This window comes from Gorilla gorilla, chromosome 2, assembly GCF_029281585.2.
Source record: "Gorilla gorilla gorilla isolate KB3781 chromosome 2, NHGRI_mGorGor1-v2.1_pri, whole genome shotgun sequence".
Lineage (NCBI taxonomy): Eukaryota > Metazoa > Chordata > Mammalia > Primates > Hominidae > Gorilla > Gorilla gorilla.
Window position 1 is genome coordinate 140,863,702 of NC_086017.1, and position 15,664 is coordinate 140,879,365.

General features: G+C 39.8%; 1 protein-coding gene across 16 annotated transcripts in view; it reads right to left on the minus strand.

Annotated features, from left to right (window-relative positions):
- Nucleotides 1-15,664, minus strand: part of TMCC1 (transmembrane and coiled-coil domain family 1) — a 243,445-nt gene that overhangs the window by 25,547 nt on the left and 202,234 nt on the right. Inside the window, exon 1 of one of the 16 annotated variants that reach the window (XM_055381560.2) lies at nucleotides 14,288-14,552. The exons of 14 other annotated variants lie outside the window; for them this stretch is intronic. In XM_055381560.2, the coding sequence (XP_055237535.1) occupies nucleotides 14,288-14,344 (57 nt within the window). In that variant the 5' untranslated portion in view covers nucleotides 14,345-14,552. Of the gene's footprint in view, nucleotides 1-13,521; nucleotides 13,658-14,287; nucleotides 14,553-15,664 lie in introns of those variants that run through there. One more of the 16 variants, XM_031009430.3, reaches the window with a different exon arrangement.

The following is a 15,664-nucleotide window of genomic DNA, read 5'->3' on the forward strand; positions in this document are numbered from 1 at the left end:
ATGGAGAGAAAGAAAGGGAAGGAGAGAGGAAAAAACCAGAGGAGAGGAAGAAGAAGAATGGGGTGCAGAGGGAGAGTAAAGGAGGAAAGAAAGAGAAAGTTACATTGGACTACAGAATCACAGGACAGGGGAGGAAAACAGTTGTGATATATTCTGAGTTAGGAACAAAGTCCTTAAAGGGGAATTCCATGCTCTAGGCATTAATACTTAGCACTTAGCTATGAGTTATGAAGGCACCAACTGAAAAGTGGTTCCCTTTTTCAACAGCCTTTGCTGGCATATTAGGCTGTCCATACATAACAACATAAAATTTGATTTCTCTTCTTTTTTTTTTGAGACAGAGTTTTGCTTTTGTTGCCCAGGCTGAAGTGCAAAGGCGTGACCTCAGCTCACTGCAACCTCTGCCTCCTGGCTTCAAGCGATTCTCCTGCCTCTTCCTGAGTAGCTGGGATTACAGGCGCACGCCACCACACCCAGCTAATTTTTTTGCATTTTTAGTAGAGACGGGGTTTCACCATGTTGCCCAGGCTGGTCTTGAATTCCTGACCCCTAGTGATCTGCCCGCCTCCCAAAGTGCTGGGATTATAGGCGTGAGCCACTGTGCCCAGCCATAAAATTAGGTTTCTAACTCACTCCAGATAGACAATTAAATCCCAAACGTAAAAGGCAAAATTTAAAAACCTTTCAAAGGCAGCACTGCAAAATAAGGAAGGCTTTTCTTAAATATACAAGGAAAGGCACAAATCCAACAAACAAGATTATTGAGTCTGGCTCCATATAGTATAGTAGTGAAGCATGGATTCTGGCATAAATGGCTTGGGTTCAAATCTGGCTTTGCTACTAGCAAGTTATTTAGACAAGTTACTTAACCTCCACATCCATTTCATCAACTGTACTAATGCTCACTTTAGAAGACAATTATGAGGATGAAATGGGCCAACAAATATAAAAGGGCTTAGAACAGTACCTGGCACTGAGTAAGTTGTTAGCACTGTTTTTGTACCATGAAAGTGGTTCTTTTAAAAAATTTAAATGTTAAGAGTTCCTAGAATATATTCCCGTCCAAGATCTTTCCACATTTCAGGCATGAACAAGAGATACGTAAAGAGTGAACCAAAGGAATAATGTAATTCAACATTACAATAAAAGTAATATAGTCACCTATGCTAGATATAGTTGGCCTCGTGGCTATACACTTGGCTAGCTAACCTTCCAATCTTAAAAACAACATTACAGGCTAGGCGCAGTGGCTCACGCCTGTAATCTCAGCACTTTGAGAGGCTTAGGCAGGCGGATCACGAGGTCAGGAGATCGAGACCATCCTGGCTAACACGGTGAAACCCCGTCTCTACTAAAAATACAAAAAATTAGCTGGGCGTGGTGGCGGGTGCCTGTAGTCCCAGCTACTCAGGAGGCTGAGGCAGGAGAATGGCATGAACCCGGGAGGCACAGCTTGCAGTGAGCCAAGATCGTGCCACTGCACTCCAGCCTGGGCGACAGAGCGAGACTCTGTCTCAAAAAAAAAAAAAAAAAAAAAATTACAGATGTTGTTATCACTAATTTATAAATGACTTGATTGCCTCCCACCACCAGTTATTACAAGGCAGGATGAGGAAAGCAGCAGCAGTCCCAGCTACTCAACAGGGTGTCTTTTTCTGACCATATCCTGAGGGGCTTTTGTACTCTCCTGTCAGAGTCCAGAGCATCAGTGCAACAAATATTGCCCATTCACAGCTGATATTAGAATTTGTAATTAATTTGTATAGAAAAAGGTAAAAATCAGTCAGTTAAATATATTGATTGTTTATTATATGCAAGGCAATGTGCTAAAAAGCTAGGGATATGGTCAGAAGCCACAATTCTGATCTGTTGCTGTAACAGACTATGCTGCTTTGTCTGCATTGTATCTCTTAATATTAAGAGATAGTTTGTCAGACTTAAATTTATCTATTAACTGATCTGAATTAATTGACAGAAAACAACCCAAGAGAAAATCTAAACAGCAACACCTCAACATACAGATTAATCAGGGCAGAGTGGTGCCATTTAGAGCGCAGCATTTAACTTAGCTTTGTTACTTAGCTCTGTCTACTTTCTCTAAGTAGATGAAAGTGTCAGAATACAATAGCACCCAGCTTTGAGAATAATCATGTGTAAAGGCAATGTGGTGGAAAGGGCAAGAATAAGAAGACCTAGGTTCAGGCCGGGCGCGGTGGCTCACGCCTGTAATCCCAGCACTTTGGGAGGCCGAGGCGGGCGGATCACGAGGTCAGGAGATCGAGACCATCCTGGCTAACACAGTGAAACCCCGTCTCTACTAAAAAATACAAAAAATTAGCCGGGCGTGGTGGCGGGCGCCTGTAGTCCCAGCTACTTGGGAGGCTGAGGCAGGAGAATGGCGTGAACCTGGGAGGCGGAGCTTGCAGTGAGCCGAAATCGCGCCACTGCACTCCAGCCTGGGCGACAGAGCGAGACTCCGTCTCAAAAAAAAAAAAAAAAAAAAAGAAGACCTAGGTTCAAACCTAGCTTTATCACCTTACTAGCTGTGTGGTTTTGGGTCACCTACTTGTTCTCTTTCAACCTTAGTTTTCTCATCTATACAACAGGGTTATCATTTTCTAATGAGATTTTTTGAAAAAATGTTAAAGATGTATTAAGTCAGATGATGCCTGCCAAACATGGTAAACTAACTAGTTACCTTCTTCCATCACTTAACCTGGCCTGTACGTTCATTAATCAATATCCAAATACCTATTTGTAACTAGAAAAAATTAATAAATTGGCCAGGTGTGGTGGCTCATGCCTCTAATCCCAGCACTTTGGGAGGCCGAGATGGGCAGATCACTTGCGCTCAGGAGTTCAAGACTAGCCTGGGCAACGTGCCGAAACCCTGTCTCTAAAAAAAAAAAAAAAAAAAAATTTGGCCGGGTATAGTGGCACACGTCTGTAATCCCAGCTACTCAGGAGGCTGAGGTGGGGGGATTGCTTGAGCCTGGAAGGTCAAGGCTTCAGTGAGCTGAGATTGTGTCACTGCACTCCAGCCTGGGTGACAGGGTCTCCAAAAAAAGAATAGTGACTCAGGCTATAATATTCAAGAATCATTCTCACAAGACTTTAGAATGAAGTATATTATATACGATTAGTCTGAAATCTGTTAATGTGGGAAAATGTTAAAAATTTTCTATTTTCTGAGCATGTGCTAACCAGGAAAAGGAGACGGTAACAAAAAAGGTGCTTTTATTACTGAGAATTAAAAAATACATAAAATATTCATGTGCAGACAAGCCAATGTGACTATAGAACAGCTCAATAAGTTCTCCTTTACAAGTTAATTCCTGCTACAAATACTTCAATGATACAGTGTCATTAAAACAGAATATTTCTCAGCCTTAGCTTAATTCTATTTATTTTAAGCAATTGTGATAAGATGAAATTCTAAAGTAATGAAGGAATCCAAAATGCTCAATAGGGTCTATGATAATCTGGCTCTCCCTGAGCTGGTTGTCATGGCTTGTTAGGAAGCTTGTGAAGAGTAGAGGCTCCAAGGAAGAGCTGTTCGAATGATATACCCCTAATCCCACATTAGGACTAATTACTCTTCTTACTCTTAAAAATCATTTATTTGCTGATGAATTCTAAATGTACACCACTAGCTCACACTTCCCTTAATACTAGACTCAGATATCCAACTACCTACTTAGTATCTCTACTTGCATGTCCAACAGTCGGTTCATTTTTTATTTGTTTTTGAGACAGAGTCTCGCTCTGTCGCCCAGGCTGGGGTGCAGTAGCATGATCTTGGCTCACTGCAACCTCTGCCTCCTGGGTTCAAGCGATTCTCATGCCTCAGCCTCCCAAATTACATGGGATTATAGGTGTGTGCCACCACACCTGGCTAATTTTTAGTGGAGGCGGGGTTTTGCCATGTTGGCCAGGCTGGTCTCGAACTCCTGGCCTCAAGTGATCCACCCTCCTTGGACTCCCAAAGTGCTGGGATTACAGGCATGAGCCACCACGCCTGGCCAATTCTTTTTTTTTCTCATATACCTTATATCCATATCCAGTTAATAACAACATTAATAATCATAGTTGCTAATACATATAGCATACTTGCTATGTGCTAAGCACTGTTCTAAACCCTTGGCATGTACATTGTTTAATTCTTTTTTTTTTTTTTCTTTTCTTGAGACGGCGTCTCACTCTGTTGCCCAGGCTGGAGTGCAGTGGCATAATCTCGGCTCACTGCAACCTCCACCCTCTGAGTTCAAGCAATTCTTCTGCCTCAGCCTCCCGAGTAGCTGGGATTACAGGCGTGTGCCACCATGCCCAGCTAATTTTTTGTATTTTTAGTAGAGACGGAGTTTCACCATCTTGGCCAGGCTGGTCTTGAACTCCTGACCTCATGATCCACCTGCCTCAGCCTCCCAAAGTGCTGGGATTACAGGTGTGAGCCACCGCGCCCGGCCTCATTGTTTAATTCTTTACAGTAACACTATGGAATGGGTATTATTATTTATCCTAATTTTATGGCTAAGAAAACCAAAGCATAGGGAATTTAAGTTGTTCAAGATCACAAATTAAAGAAGTACCAGACTCAATGTTTGAACCCAGATAGTCTAGCTACAGAGTATGTGTTATTAACCACTATGTATACACCATATTGTCCTAGCAATGCAACAGTCTCCTATAACTGCAATTATATTTTTATAATTATCTGCAGAGCAGCCAGAGTAGTTCTTTTAAAACGTAAGTCAGATTATGACACTCTTTTTATACCTGTAACTTTCCAGTGGCTCTCTAGGTCAGTCAGGGTAAAAGCCAAAGTTCTTACAATGGCCATGATCTACACCTGCACCACTACATCCCATAAACTCCGTGACTTCATCTCTTACTAGTCATCCCTTTACTCCCCTGTTGTTCCTGGAACATGAGAGACAGGCACCCATGTCAGGGCTTTTCACGCAGTGAGTGTTCCTTCTTTCTGGAGTGCTCTTCCTTCAGACACCTGCACGGCTTGCTCCGTCACCTCCTTTAAGTCTTTGCTTCAATGTCACCTTAGCAGCGAGGACTTCTCTGACTGCCTTATTTATTTATTTATTTATTTATTTATTTATTGACGGAGTCGTGCTCTGTCGTCCAGGCTGGAGTGCAGTGGCACAATCTCGGCTCACTGCAGCCTCCGTCTCCAGGGTTTAAGTGATTCTTCCGCCTCAGCCTTCCGAGTAGCTGGGACTACAGGTGTGCACCACCACTCCTGGCTAATTTTTCTATTTTTAGTAGAGATGGGGTTTCACCATATTGGCCAGGCTGGTCTTGAACTCCTGACCTTGTGATCCGCCCACCTTGGTCTCCCAAAGTGCTGGGATTACAGGTATGAGCCATCATGCCTGGCCTGCCTTATTTAAAATTGCAAATTTTGGTTCCATTATGAACTTCCTATTTTCTTTCTTGACTTCATTTTTCTACATAGAACTCTTTACCTTTTGACATATATTTTTATATTTCATAAAAAACTAGAATATAAGGCCCATGAAGGTAGATATTTTTGTGTTTTGTCCACTTTTGTTTCTCTAACAACTAAAATTGTGCATGGCACTTAGCAGCTGCTCAAATATTTGTTGAATGAATACAATTTCCTATTCTGTTATTTATTCAGAGTATTTTTTGGGTGTGCTATGTTCCACTCTTTCATTAGAATCTGAAGTGTTTCCATTTATTGTATCACCAATAAATCTTAACAAGCTTATTTATAACTTCTTCATCTGTGTTATAACAGGATCTTATTCCATCAGACATTGACTTTTAAAAGCTTCCCAAAGTACCTTATCTTCATATATCAAAATCAGACATTTTATAATTTTTTAAAAAGCTTAGAGTTCATTTATACTCTTGCATGAATTGCCCTAAAATACTTTAGTATTCTCCTCATTTTATTAAAAACATGTGTTAAATGCCCAAAATTATTTTTCTTCTTTGTGAACTACATGAATATTTCTACTCCTTAGATAGACATTTTCTGAGACTACGAAAGTGGAAGACTCAATCTGGTTTATGTGTAAATATGATGATGATAGCAGCAAAGGTAATAGTAGTAACTGAGTGCTTACTATGAACCTGGTACAAATCTAAATGCTTTGCTTATATTAACTTGGTTAATCCTCAAAACAAACCTAGGAGATATATGCTATTTTAATCTCCATTTTATAGCCGAAGAAATTGAATCAGGAGAAGTTAGGTGACTTGTCCAAGGTCACATAGCCAATAAGCAGCAGACTCAGGATTTGAACTCAGAGGACTTGGCTTTAGAGTCCTTGCTATTCACTATGTCGCTTGTCATAAGTCATAACCACTACCACTTGAGCAGCAGAATAGGGAGGCACTGATGATTTTTACAAAGTTAGACTCTGGGCCAGGCCTGGTGGCTCACGCCTGTAATCCCAGCACTTTGGGAGGCTGAGGCGGGTGGATCATTTGAGGTCAGGAGTTCGAGACCAGCCTGGCCAACATGGTGAAACCCTGTCTCTACTAAAAATACAAAAACTAGCCAGGCATGGTGGTGCATGCCTGTAATCTGAGCTACTTGGGAGACTGAGGCATGAGAATTGCTTGAACCGGCGGGTGGAGGTTGCAGTGAGCTGAGATGGAACCACTGCACTCCAGCCTGGGTGATAGAGCAAGACTCTGTCTCAGAAAAAAAAAAGGAAGAAAAAGTTAGACTCTGAATGGGAATCCCACATATGTGATTACATCCTTTTTCCTAAAATTTATTAACTATGTATATGCAAAGTATGAAGCAAGGTGCTATAGGAGATATGATGATGGTAGTGATATGGCACTGTTCAAAAGCAGCTTATATGATGGGGGGGTGGAGACAGAAGGTCAAATAATTTGTTTTAATATGTAAAATGTGTATATTATAATATTTATGGCATTTTCCAAACATCTATGGGGATTCAGAAAAAAGAAATACCTGGTTTGAGATGGGGTGACTAAGAAGTTTTACAAAGCAGATGGTATTTTTGCTGCACTTCAAAATGGAATTCTGACAGACTTATAAAAAGGGTCATTTCCAAGAGGGCAGAAAAATTCTACATATTTTATAAAGCAGTAAATAATATAGTTTGGTCAATATTTAGGGAAAGTATAGGAATACTCACGGTTTGAATTTATTTTAATTTAAATAACCTTCCTTTACTATCTAACTTGCTAGGAGGTAAAGAATGATAAGTAGTCAACGTTTTTTTTTTCATTAGGGAACTAACATTACCAGAGCTATGTACTTAGAAGCTTAATCTGGTATCCATGAGTAAATGAAATGGAGTATACAGAGGTTGGTGGGTAGGAGGCCAGGTAGGAAGCTATAATAATCATAAGCCACTAGAACACAGTGCCAATAGAAATGAGGAAGATGAGACCAGGTGCAGTGGCTCACGTCTGTAATCCCAGAACTTTGGGAGGCCGAGACAAGTGGGATCACCTGAGGTCAGGAGTTTGAGACCAGCCTGGCCAACATGGTAAAACCCCGTCTTTACTAAAAATACAAAAATTAGCCAGGCATGGTGGTGCACACCTGTAATCCCAGCTACTTGGGAGGCTGAGGCAGGAGGATCGCTTGAACCTGGGAGGTGGAGGGTGTAGTGAGCTGAGATCACACCACTGCACTCCAGCCTGGACAACAGTGAGACTTTGTCTCAAAAAAAAAAATTTTTTTTAATTAAAAAATAAATAAAATAAAAATAAAGAAATGAGAAAGGGAGAGGCCAGAAAAGCCCTAAGTGTTCCTACTTTTAGAGGTTCCATGCACATATAAAACACATAAAATATCCTCATATTAAATATAATTTTTAACTGAAAACTTAAGTTTTTCTGTTATTTTGCACTGAAATTATCTGACAAATTATCTGGAAACAACTACCTTATTTTTAGAGATAGGGTCTTGCTATGTTGCCAAGGCTCAAGTGCAGTGGCTATTCATGGGCGTGATCATTGTGCACTGCAGCTTCAAACTCCTGGCCTCAAGCAAGTCTCCCACATCAGCCTCCAGAGTAGCTGGGACTACAGACCCACGTCACTATGCCCAGCTACAAATAACTTTAAATATTCTTGACATGTATCATGAAGAAGAAAATATAAACTACAAATTGTTTTCAAATGAAATACTCAAATAATGTTAAATATAACAACTAAAACTGACAGTTGCATTTTGCAACTGTCATTAAATATTTATTAAGATTTAAAACTTCTCCTGTTTATATTTTAGATAATAGGGTTTCTGTAGGCCCTTAAAAAGCTCAGTCCCCTGCCTCCCTGAGCCTACAGTGCCTGCTGGATATAGCAGCTCTGTAGATTTAACTGTGATACCCTCTCCAAGCTTCAGACTCTCTGCTACATAGATGACTCTCTCTGTCTCTAGGTTTAAATTCTCAATTGCCTAATGGCTATTTCTACATGAATATCCTTCTGTGTTTCCCCTGACAAATCAAAATCTGTCTCAAACTCAGCATTCAATGTCCTCGCCTCTCTTTCAAAAATACCTGTCTCCTTATAAACCTGTTTTCATCCTTTTTCCAGTAATCAAGAGTAAAAGCATGTTTCTGATCTTTTCCCCTTCTTGCCAAAGTTTTTTTATTTTTATTTTTGAGACAGAGTTTCGCTCTTGTTGCCTAGACTGGAGTGCAATGGCGCGATCTCGGCTCACCGCAATCTCCGCCTCCCGGGTTCAACTGATTCTCCTGCCTCAGACTCCTGAGTAGCTGGGATTACAGGCATGCGCCACCATGCCCGGCTAATTTTGTATTTTTAGCAGAGACAGGGTTTCTCTACTAAACCCTGGTCAGGCTGGTCTCGAACTCTGGAGCTCAGGTGATCCGCCCGCCTTGGCCTCCCAAAGTGCTGGGATTACAGGCATGAGCCACTACGCCCAGCCCTTGACAAAGTTTTTAAGCAGCTTCTAAGTTCTACTGTTTTTGCTTTTATAACACTGCATGCCAATCCTTTTCATGCCAACCATAGGTGATCAGAGTATTATTTAAACAGTCTCCTTTTTTGCATTCTACCTTGTACACCACTGGTCTATGAGTATTCCAAGACTAGATTTATCTTTTTCTAACTTGCTTTCCCTAGTGTCTAGTAGCTGGGCATGTTTGGCACCCAACCGTATTATCTTATTAATCCAGTGAGGCAGGCACTATTCTAATTTTCTACATGAAAAATCTGGCTCAGAGGCTAACTCAAGCCTTTGATTCCAAATTGTGAGCTCTCTGTTGTATAGTACACCCATGTCTGATCTTTGACAGACTGTAGTTCTAGCATTACTTGGTTACCTGTAACTGAATAAAAATTATTTTTCTACATGTTAATAGTTTTTTAATTCTTTGTTTTGTTTTTCATAGATTTAGGGGGTACAAATGCAGTTTTGTTACATGGACATATTGTACAGAGGTGAACTCTGGGCTTTTAGTATACCTATCACCTGAATAGTGAACATTGTGCCCAATAGGTAATTTTTCAACCCCCACCGCCCCACCACCATCCATCCTCCTACCTTTTGGAATCCCCAGTGTCTATTACTCCCCTGAATAAAAATTATTTTAAGAGAAATTTATTTAAACAGACAGGACAGCTTATTCTTCAGACTCTTGATACAATCTCAACAGATCAAGTTTCTGCCCTTCAAAAAATATAAAATCTTCGGCAAGGGATACTCCAGGGTGTTATCTTTCCTAAAATCTGTACTTAATTTTGAGAACACAGTTGCTTTTTGTACAACAGAATAAAGCAGATACACTGATAAAGTTGGTGTAAATGCCTGCTGTATATACTGCCTCTAATGTCTTAAGAATGTCATCAATGTTTAAAGATCCTGGAAATAAATTAAGGATATCTATGACAAATTGTAAAAAATTGCTTAAATATGTAAATGGTATGGACTTCAGAGACTTGTCTAGTTGTTCCAGGTTTTTAAATAGAGGTATCTGTAACTCCTAAAAGGGCTAATAAATCAATAAAACTTGGATTCCAAAAGACTGAGAATCAATGCACACCAGTGTTAACTGAGATAAGAAGAACATTCAGCTATTCAAAGACTTCTGAAAAGGCAAATTGAATGCTTAAGCCTCTGTGAGGGAATTACTTAAATGGTAAGGATCCAATTTTCATAATTTGTTTATGCATTTCTATACTCTGTTGATGTAGGAGTCGGGGAGAGTGGGAGAGACTATGGGCAGTACCATCCCTCCAGGTGGCACTAGGCCTGGGGGCATTTCTCCTGCAATGTAGTCTCAACAATTACCTGATCTTAAATGCCAACAATGACCTCACTGAAAAATGCTAGATGGATTCTGGACTTACTCCAGAAGAATGGGAAAAGAGGAGACACAGAGAACAAGGCGAGTTGTGGATGTCCTTTCCTGCCTTGGCCAATTCTTTCACATGTGATGAGCAATGGAAAGATTTCAGTTTTTCTGATAAATTACAAATAAAGTAGAAAAGTATATGATAAAAGGGACGGATTCAGGAATTCTGCATATGAAAGGAAAAACATTTTCTGCTTTGTATCTAGGTATCTGTGGGGATAGGCTAGCTTAGAGAAAATTAGGAGCAGATAGATGGGGAAAGCACATTATGGTGCTATGAGATTATGGATACAGGTTGTGAAAAAGACTGAGGCTTTACAATTTAATTCATTTTGCAATTATTTTTTCTTTATGTAAAACACTGAATAAAGGTGGAATCCCTGCTTTCAAGGAACACACAATCTAGTTGGTGAAACATGGAAATGATCAACTGAAATGCAGGTCCAATTAAATAAATGACATAGATATGACAGCAAAGTACTCTTTGAACACAGGAGGGAAGCATGTATTAAAAGAAGGGAAAGGGGCTAGCTGGGTGCAGTGGCTCACACCTGTAATCCCAGCACTTTGGAAGGCAGACACAGGAGGATTGGCTTGAGGACAGGAGTTTAAGATCAGCCTGGTTAACACAGCAAGACCGTGTCTTTACAAAAAAGAATTAGCCAGGCTTGGTGGGGTGAGTCTGTAGTCCCAGCTACTCAGGAGGCTAAGTGAGAAAATCACTTAAGCCCAGGAGTCTAAGGCTGCACTGAACTATGATCATGCCACAGCACTCCAGCCTGCGCAACAGAGTGAGACCCTGTCTCTAAAAGAAACTTAAAAATTAAATTAAAAAAAAAAAAGATGAGAAGGGGACAGATAAGGCTCATTGGAGGAGGTAACAATAAAAATGAGCCTTGAAGAAATTAGTATCTGATAGAGAAAGGGTAAGGAAAAGCATTTCAGGTTAACAGCCTAATATGCAGAACAGTCCAGAAGAAGAAAGTGTAATAGCACCTTCATGATAACTGAATGGCTGACGAGGCTGTAAAATAATGGCACAGGAGAGGGCTGTAGTGAGAAATGGGCTGCCAAGGTAGGTCTAAACTACTGTTCTAAATTTTATGCCAAGGATATCACTAAAGGTTTCCCAATGATAAGAGCAGTACAATCTCCTTTGGGATTTAGACTTATAGATCCAAAAGGCTACTTGACTATATCAAAATCTACATGTCCAAAACCAAACATCATAATCCTCTTCTAAATCAGATCTTCTTACACTGTTCCATATCTCAGGAAAAGCATCTATCCATCAAGCTACACAAGCCAAAACCAAACCAAATCAAAGCCTAGGAGCCATTCTTGACATCTTCTGCCTTCTACCTATATCCGATCCAACAATAAGGCCAATCAATTTTACTTTCCAAATTTCCATCATAATACACAACACTCTCCATCTACCTCTACTGCTACCACCTTATGATGAACTCTTATCATCTCTCTCCTGGACCACTCATCCTGATTGATCTACCTGCATTCACGTAGGTTCTCATTTAAGCTGAAGAAATTATTTTTTTTAAAAGGCCTAAATCACTCAATACTTAAATTCTTTTAGTAGCTTCCTACAATTTTAGAATAAACAAGAATCTGAACAGTCTATAAAGTCCTACGTGGTTAGGCCCTGGATCTACCTCTCTAGATACAAATACAAAATATTTGCATTTTTTAGTAGAGATGGGGTTTCTCCATGTTGTTCAGGCTGGTCTCGAACTCCCAATCTCAGGTGATTCGCCCGCCTCGGCCTCCCAAAGTGCTGGGATTACAGGCGTGAGCCACCATGCCTGACCTAGATCTTCATTTTACAGTATGTTTCCTTTCCCACTTACCCCACTCTAGTCACACTGGCCTTGTTTCAGTGCCCAGTGCTTATCCTATTTTTTCTCACCACAGTGCATTTGCAATATTGCCTACTTAGCTGCCTTTCTTCAACTCTCAGCCTGCCATTTTGCTAAATGCTGGGTATGTAATGATGAACAAACAGTGTCTGCTTTCATGAGGTTTATGGCTGAGTGGGGAAAAGTGGTAGAGAGAGAAAAACCAGTAACCAAACAATATAAATTGTGTAAAGTGCTACAAAGAAAAAGAACAGAATATTGTGAGAAAAGGAATAGTGTAAGGGAGGAAAATCTATTTTAGTCTGGGAGGTCACAGAAAGCTTCTTTTAACAAGAACACATTTGAACTGAGTCCTCAAAGATAGAAAAGGAGGTTGCTACTTTAATCAGGCCATAAATGAGGAAAAGCACTATTACAGTAGGTTTCACATGCCAAGAAAATAGAGAATTTGGAATTTTATCATAATTGAGATGAAAACAGAGTTAAAGAAAGTAGCAATTCAAAAAGAGAAAAATAAAAAGGATTTATCTATTCACTGCTTCTTAGAATTGACTTCGTTGAAAGGTTATGATCATCTTACCAAAAAGGCTTACGGAAGGAACAGAAGGATGCTGAGAGGAAAAGGTCAGTAAACAGGGAGGAGGGCACCTGCCAGTAACCTAATAGAGTATATGGAGAGTTGTATTTACAAGGCTTACATAACCAATGAGTCAGCAAAAAGTCAGGTGTCAATGGATCTCTTCTGTGGCCACTCTAAGCAGCTAGGAAACTTGGCTCTCCGAGATAGGAATATACCTTCCAGTATCACCTGCGTAAGTTAGGATGAGGAAAAGTAAACTTTAATGTTTAGAAAAAAAACGTAAGAAATAAGATCCAACTTAAAGCAAGGTGATTCTGGTAGGATTTTGCAAATCTAATGCAACTCATTTCTCTAATTTGTAATAAAACACTTATTAAAGAATCCAGAAGCAAGACTCCAAAATCTGCTAAAACCTACATTTTACATTAAAATGTAAAACCTACATTTTAATGAGAAAAACAACGTCCTTATCTTTTTTGAGGTCCATAAATATTGGAGGGCTACTCTCTACAACTATTTTTTCTCTAATAACGGCTAATATGTATAAACAGTAACAGAAAAAGGCTTCATATCAATAGAATTGGGTCTGGCAACGAAAATGTACAAAAGAGAACATAAAAGAGATTCAGTCATAGTAGAGGCAAAGAGATACAGCATTCACAACCACTTGATATCAAACAGCAATGACAATGAACCCAAGACAAATACCCACCAACGAATACCTATGAAAATAGCAGACTCCTTATCCTGCCTTCCTCCACCTCCATACTTATGTTCTCAGCCTATTACTGTTCCAGTGGCAACAACTCTATAACAGGAGGAAGGCTTTATTTTTCTTCTCCCGCTTCAGACTATAGAAAAAGCAGGGGAAAAAAAAGCATAATTATGACTATTCAAAGAAAAGAAAACAGGTTTGTTAGTCTGCATTCTTTGCTCTGGAAATTTCTGGCTTCTGTCTGTTGAGAGACACATGAGAAAATTTGGACTATCTCTGAAGGTCACAACTGAATGACCACAAGTTATGTTTCTCCTTCTGGTTCCCTTGGTCATCCTTTTCCATCAAACATGATTTTGCAAAATGTTTTAGTTATTGCTAAGAAGCAATTCCATACAGCTGATATAGAAAAGTCAAAAAATAAGAAAAAAATCACAACACATTTATCTTACCAAAACCCCCTGTCAGGCCCAGGCAGTCTGCTGATTTTGCTTGCCACAAAGCTCATCCTTCATTTGTGCACTGCCAGAGCAAGCTTGGATGGTAAAAAAAAAAAAAAAAAAAATCACAGCCTCTCTTGGTTATAAGCTCTTTCCATTTGTTCCAGCTTCCAAACTGCAGAGGAGCTGTGGCATAGTCTGTCACTGCTGCACATACTTGGTTTCCGAGAATAACGCTGCAAATGAGGACAGCTACCACTGGGAATGCTTTCCCCCACCAAAGAGCCACAATGAAGCTTCTAGTGGATCCCTGGGCTTCTCACCTTCACAGTCTCAGAGAAGTGACTTTCACAAAACAGGCAGGTACAGCCGCACCACATCAATACCCTCGCATAGCCAATCCTCCGCAGTGCCCACCTCAGCCTATGTATAGTTTCAATTCTATCTCCTGTAGCAACTATTAGAGCTTTCTATATCTGGGAGCCTAGGAGAACTCTGTGCTGAATAAACAGAAAGCTTCTGCCAAACAAGCATCCGTGTGTGTGCGCGCGCACGCAGTTTGCTAGAGCAGCTAATGCAAATGAATAGTTTGACTCTGAGAATGGAGATCACAGACAGTATCTGCCTCTCTTCTCCAGCTGTGAGCATCTTTTATAAAAGACAAAAGCACCACACTGGTTGGATTTAAAGCTACAGGGTATTAATTCAACATTCACATTTGTCTTCTCATTTAAATCAGATAAGGTTGAAAGAATCGCTTAAAGAAGATTAAAAACATTCTAAATAAAATAACACTGTTTAGGTAGCTTGGTTCAATAAATACAAAGAAAAAGCAATCTACCTATGTTTCAATAAAGACCCAGAAGACTGCCAGAACAGATTTCCATGCTTTTCTAATGTTTCTTCTCTTATTTTTCATTTTAGGTTGGCAAAATCATTTAAAATGAAAATAGAACATGAGTGAGAAAACAACTAGAAAAAGAAAACTGAGCATGACACTCTAAAATCGTATTCACTATGGACAGAGAGAAAAACACTCTGAAATCTAAGCAAGAGATTAAAACATCACAATCATAAGCCCAGGCTCAGCCCCTGTATCATCACACACACTATTTACTGAACACCCAAGACACTACGTGACAGAACTGAATATCTTATTAAGACTGTTTCTGACTTGAAAAAGTCACTTTGGGATTTAGGCAAGTTATCAGATCTGAACCTTATTCCTTTATTTGTAAAAGCAGTTGTGGGGAACACACATAGGAGGAATTTAAATGATTACAAAATATAGTGTGGCATGTATAAAGTATATCTACTAATATTTCTCTGAGGTTAACATGCAGAAAGGAATCAGACATGAAGACAATTTAATACAGTAAAGCCTATGAGCCTGGGGGTGTGATATGAGCCTTTCTATGAGCCTGGAGGTGTGATAATTTCTTTACTTCTAGTTAAGTATGGGTCTGGAAGCTCAGGCCAGCACAGTACTAACAGGTCAAAGAAGGTCTATCAGTATTCACCAGCTGCGTTTAACATCTTTCACTTAAACCATACAAAGCCCTCTGAACGGAATCCAAAGCACCTTGAATGAACATAAAGAAAATGCTGGGTTGAAACCATGGCTCCAGAAATTCCTTTTCCATCTCTAGAGACACAGAACTCTGACCCTGACTTTCCACAACAAATTAATAAAGAATTTG